Source organism: Impatiens glandulifera, chromosome 3 (genome assembly GCF_907164915.1).
Source record: "Impatiens glandulifera chromosome 3, dImpGla2.1, whole genome shotgun sequence".
NCBI classification, from domain to species: domain Eukaryota; kingdom Viridiplantae; phylum Streptophyta; class Magnoliopsida; order Ericales; family Balsaminaceae; genus Impatiens; species Impatiens glandulifera.
In genome coordinates, this window is record NC_061864.1 from 60,376,865 (window position 1) to 60,381,875 (window position 5,011).

Sequence of the window (5,011 nt, forward strand, 5' to 3'; positions counted from 1 at the left end):
ATTTGGGTTTTGCCTTTTGTGTTGGCCCACCCCGCCAAACAATTTACATGGGTTGGGTTAAATATTATCAACCCATTTAGAAGTGGGCCAATGAGCCAGCCCAATTGGGTCGCGGGCCTAGGCAGGTAGTGCTTGGGTTGGCCCGCGGGTTGACAAAAAAATTATAATCTAATTTATAACCTTCATTTTTGTGTATTTCACATGTAGATAAAAACTAAGAAGGCAACCTAATAGTTAATTCAATATTGTCCAAACAAGGATCAAATGTTCTAGAAGATGCTGATGCAGACATTGAAGAGAAAGGCGACGAAGGATAATGATTTGACATGGATTATATCTCGATTGATGATATTTGAAGAATGTTAACTTTACTAAAATTTCTATTTTATGAAAATTTCAAATTTTAGTTACTTTGTTGAACTATTTGGTCAATTAATATGTAGCGATAGACAAAACTCTTGTTTGGTGTATATTGACTATTTGATCATGTTTTTGAACTATTATTTTCTAGAAATATTAATAATTTTTATTTGTAATGAAACAACCCGCGGGCTGGCCCGCCTAACCGACTACCCACCTTGGGTTGGTTAGGAATTTTTAGCCCGCCATCGACCCGCTAAACGATGGGTTTTGATGGGTAGGCCCTCCCCGTCATGGGTTGGCCCGTCTGACCGCTCTAACTAAGACTATCCTTAAAATCTTCAAATAATACAAACATAAGATTTTTCTTAAAGATGTCGACAACTTGATAGCGTGATGGGACATGTAACACTCAAACTTGTTCACGAGCCACATTTTTGGGAACAAAATAAAATCTATCTCAATATGTTTAGTACGTTGACGCTTAATCGGATATCTAACAACATACACCCCACTAACATTATCACAACAAACTATAATTGTTTTCTCGATTAGGTAATGATATTCCAATATGAGGTTCCTTAACCAATAAGATTCAGAAACCACATTGGTCACCCGACCCCTCTATATACTCAGCCTCTTCCCAATAACGAGAAAATTTGTCTGTCGTTTAGCAAACCAATAGATTAAATTATCCACCAAAAATACTCTATAACTCGAAGTGAATCGTCTAATATCAGGACATCCACCCCAATCAACATTGATATACAAAACTAGAGTGAACATAGATGATGGATAAAGGTAGAGACCATAGTCAATAGGACCCTAAATATAGCGCACTATGCACTTCTTTGGATGCATGTGCGCATCTTTTGGGTCATGCATTAATAAACACACTTGTTGCACAACATAAGTGATGTCAGGTTTCCTAAAAGTAAGTTACCAAAGTTCCCTACAATGTTTCTATAGAGAGACAAATCTGCAAATGGAGTGTTAGATGTAGCACCGAGTTCCAGTTTAGTATTAGCAAGAGTTAGTGACGATTTACAAGAACACATCATAACACGATCAATAATCTCTACTGCATACCTTTTTTGTGACAAAAATAAACCATATCGGCATGATGGATAACAATGATACCCCTAAATAGCTTAGTGTGCCCAAGTCTTTCATAGCAAATTCCGAACTAAAAAGGATAATAATAGTTTTTTGAATTTCATCTGAAGACACAATAAATATGATGTCATCCACGTACAATAGAAGATAATCAAATATTATGGGAGAACCCAATAGTATGAATATAATCAGCAAATATCTTGTACCATATCCATGAAGCCTGTTTTAAGTCTATAAAGAGATTTTTTAATAGACAAACATGATTCATTTTACCCGAATCCGAAATTTCATAAACTGATGCATGTATATTTTGAACACCTTCATATATCATAAGTTTATCAATATTTCGGCCACCATCCACCATGTATTTAAATATGAAATTTAACAAATGATAGTTGTCTATTTTTAATTGAGAAGTTTATTTTTTTTTTTTTTTGTAAATTATTCATATATATTATTTTCTTATTTTATTTTGTAGATGTTATTTGTATTATTTATTAACAATTAATTAATTAACATATATATATATATATATTAACTTCTAGATTTTTTTTAGTATAAATTATTTTTGTTCCTTATCAATAAACAAGAGAAATAGTTTTTACTTTTTTTTTTTAAAGATTTAAAAGAAAATTAGAAATTTAATTTGATATATATTTATTTCTTTTAAAATGATTCTCATAATAAAATTAAAATGTTAGAATAATAATAAAAAAAATGGGGCAAATGATTAAGTATGTAGCCCGCAAACACACTTAATGGCGCCCGCCTGACGGGCTCAAACCCAAGAATTTAGGATTGGTATCCACCTCTTTTTGCCACTAAGCTAGAAGAGGGGATAATGTTATAATAATAACATTATATATAAACGATATTAATACGATAATTAAATGTTTATTTAAGATATGATTAAGGCGGTTAAAATCGAGAATTTATGTAAAATCGTTACACCATTTTAAAATCTAATGGTGAGAGTTTACCTAAAAATAATATTTAACTATAAAATAAAAATCTTTACAAATAAAAATTATTTCAAAATATGTAATAAACATTCTAAACATATTTATAATTTATTTAATATTTCAATTCATATATAAAATATAAATAAATAATTTAATTTAAACCAAATTAATATTAATTATAACTGAAATATATTATTAATTATAAATTATAATTAAATCAATATACTAACAATTATATAATCAAATTATATCTTTGAAAGAATTCATTTTAAATATTGTCTGTTGGATATCTAATGGGGCCCATACGATCTGCAGAGGCGGCGTACGTTGTACGTAATCAGATAGGCGTGCCAAACAGTAATAAACCAAAATTTGTCCGTTGGAATGGTCATTTCGATTTTTGTTTTTGTTTTTTATTTTAATTTTATTATTAACATTTTTTTTATTAATTTTGTAAATATTTTATGTTGAATCTTAAATTTTATTTTTATAATTTTAATTATAAATTATATCATTTTAAATTTCTAAAAATACAAATAAATAGTATAAAATAATTACTCATTATTATTATCTTATATAAAAAGAAAAGATATAAGAAAAAGATAATGATATAATTTATTTATTAAATTATATTACAACTTTAAAAAATAATCATCTAATTTAATCAAATAATTTAAATATTTACATAGTTGTAGGAAATATATATATAATACTTTTTATAAGTAGTTTATCTTATATCAAAATTTATAATCAATATTTTAAAAAGAAATTGTATAAATATATATTAACAATTCAAAATCAAATAAATTATTTAAACTATATATATATATATCATATGGAGTGAAATATTTTCAACAAAAATAAATGTGAGTTAAAATTAATAATAATTATTATTAAAACATTTTATTTCTATATTATATATCATTTTCAACCACAAATAATTCTTTTATAATAAAATTATCTTGTTATATAGTATATATATTAAAAATTTATATTATTTTATATATATACTCGGTTAATACAAAATAAAAATTATATATGAATTTGAAGCATGATTATAAATAAAGTGTTTAAATGCAATGGTTAATTTGCGAAAATGACCACGTTAAAATTTTCTGACGAAATTATTCTCGTCAAATCGTTTCGTGAAGAAAAAATCTATGAAAAGTCTAGAATGATCGTTCCCTTCGCGTGACGGTCGTTCCATTTACGGGACGATTCTGCCATTCGCGTGACGATCCCGCCCTTCGCGTGATGATCGGCAAAAATATTTTGAATTTTTCACATGATTTTCCTTTGCGTGATGATTCTGCGCTTCGCGTGATAATCCTGAAAAAATATTTTATTTTTCACGATTTCTTTCGCATGACAATCCTGCGTTTGTCCGTATGGGTCACATGTGCAATTTGACTTGCTCATTTAAGACTATTTTTAGAATAATTTCCCTATAAATAAAGGAGGTAGCCGATTGGAATAAAAAATGTGCATTTGAAAAAAGCTTCCTGTTTCATCTTCTCCAAATATAAACCCTAAACTTGTAACTGCTACAATGGCAATGGAATCCAGCATCTACGATCACGGATTACCTGTTCTTACTCACGATCTCTACACTGTTAACTTCTACAACGATTCGATCTTAACTTGCGTTACTCAAACTCCATCAATCGTCGAAAACTGGATCTCCAAAGTTGAATCCATTCATCGACGGCGTCTCAACCGTCTAATAATCGGTCTCGACATCGAATGGCGTCCAACGTTCGGTCGTCGTCCTTATTCACCTGTCGCAACTATTCAACTCTGTATCGGTCATCATTGTCTCATTTTCCAACTCATTCACGCTTCTTACATCCCTGATTCGCTAGTCGAGTTTTTGGATAACCCTTACTATACGTTCGTAGGGGTTGGGATTAAGAATGATGTGAAGAAACTTGGAAATGATTATCAGTTAGATATTGAACCGACGATTGTAGATCTAGCGAGATTGGCTGCGGATCGTTATGATTGTGATTGTGATTTTCTACATGCAGGGTTGAAGAAGCTGGCGAGTATGGTTTTAGATTTGGATGTTGAGAAGCCGAAGAGGATTACATTGAGTAGATGGGATGATTTGTATCTTTCTGATGAACAGGTTCAATATGCTTGTATTGATGCTTTTCTTTCCTTTGAAATTGGTAGGGTTTTGAATGCTTTTGACTTTTGATTCATGATTCATTGGAATCATTGAAATTGGTAGGGTTTTGAATGATTATGACTTTTGATTCATGATTCATTGGAATCATTGAAATTGGTAGGGTTTTGAATGCTTTTGACTTTTGATTCATGATTCCAATACTTTTGAAATGATTCATTGGAATCATTGTTGGTACATGTTGAAATGGAATTGTAGATCTTTGATTCTAATGGGAAATTAGTAGAAATTGTTTAATGGTTTGATCATAGTATAGTTTCTAAACTCGATTATTTTCGTATTTTCAGACATGGGTCGTGTTTAAATTTATATAATTTCAAATAAATTGGCGAAAAAACGATAAAATGTTATGCCGAATAACGCCCAAAAAAAATTTTAGTTGCTT

General features: G+C 29.8%; 1 protein-coding gene across 1 annotated transcript; it reads left to right on the forward strand.

Moving 5' to 3' along the window:
* Positions 1-3,987: 3,987 nt before the first annotated feature.
* Positions 3,988-4,638, forward strand: LOC124930547 (Werner Syndrome-like exonuclease). Its single transcript, XM_047470881.1, has one exon. The coding sequence runs from the start codon at positions 3,988-3,990 to the stop codon at positions 4,636-4,638; it is 651 nt and encodes a 216-aa protein (XP_047326837.1).
* The last annotated feature ends 373 nt before the right edge of the window (positions 4,639-5,011 follow it).

Coding starts and splice junctions, on each gene's coding strand:
- LOC124930547 (XM_047470881.1), top strand. CDS start 3,988: ATGGCAATGGAATCCAGCATCTACGATCACGGATTACCTGTTCTTACT.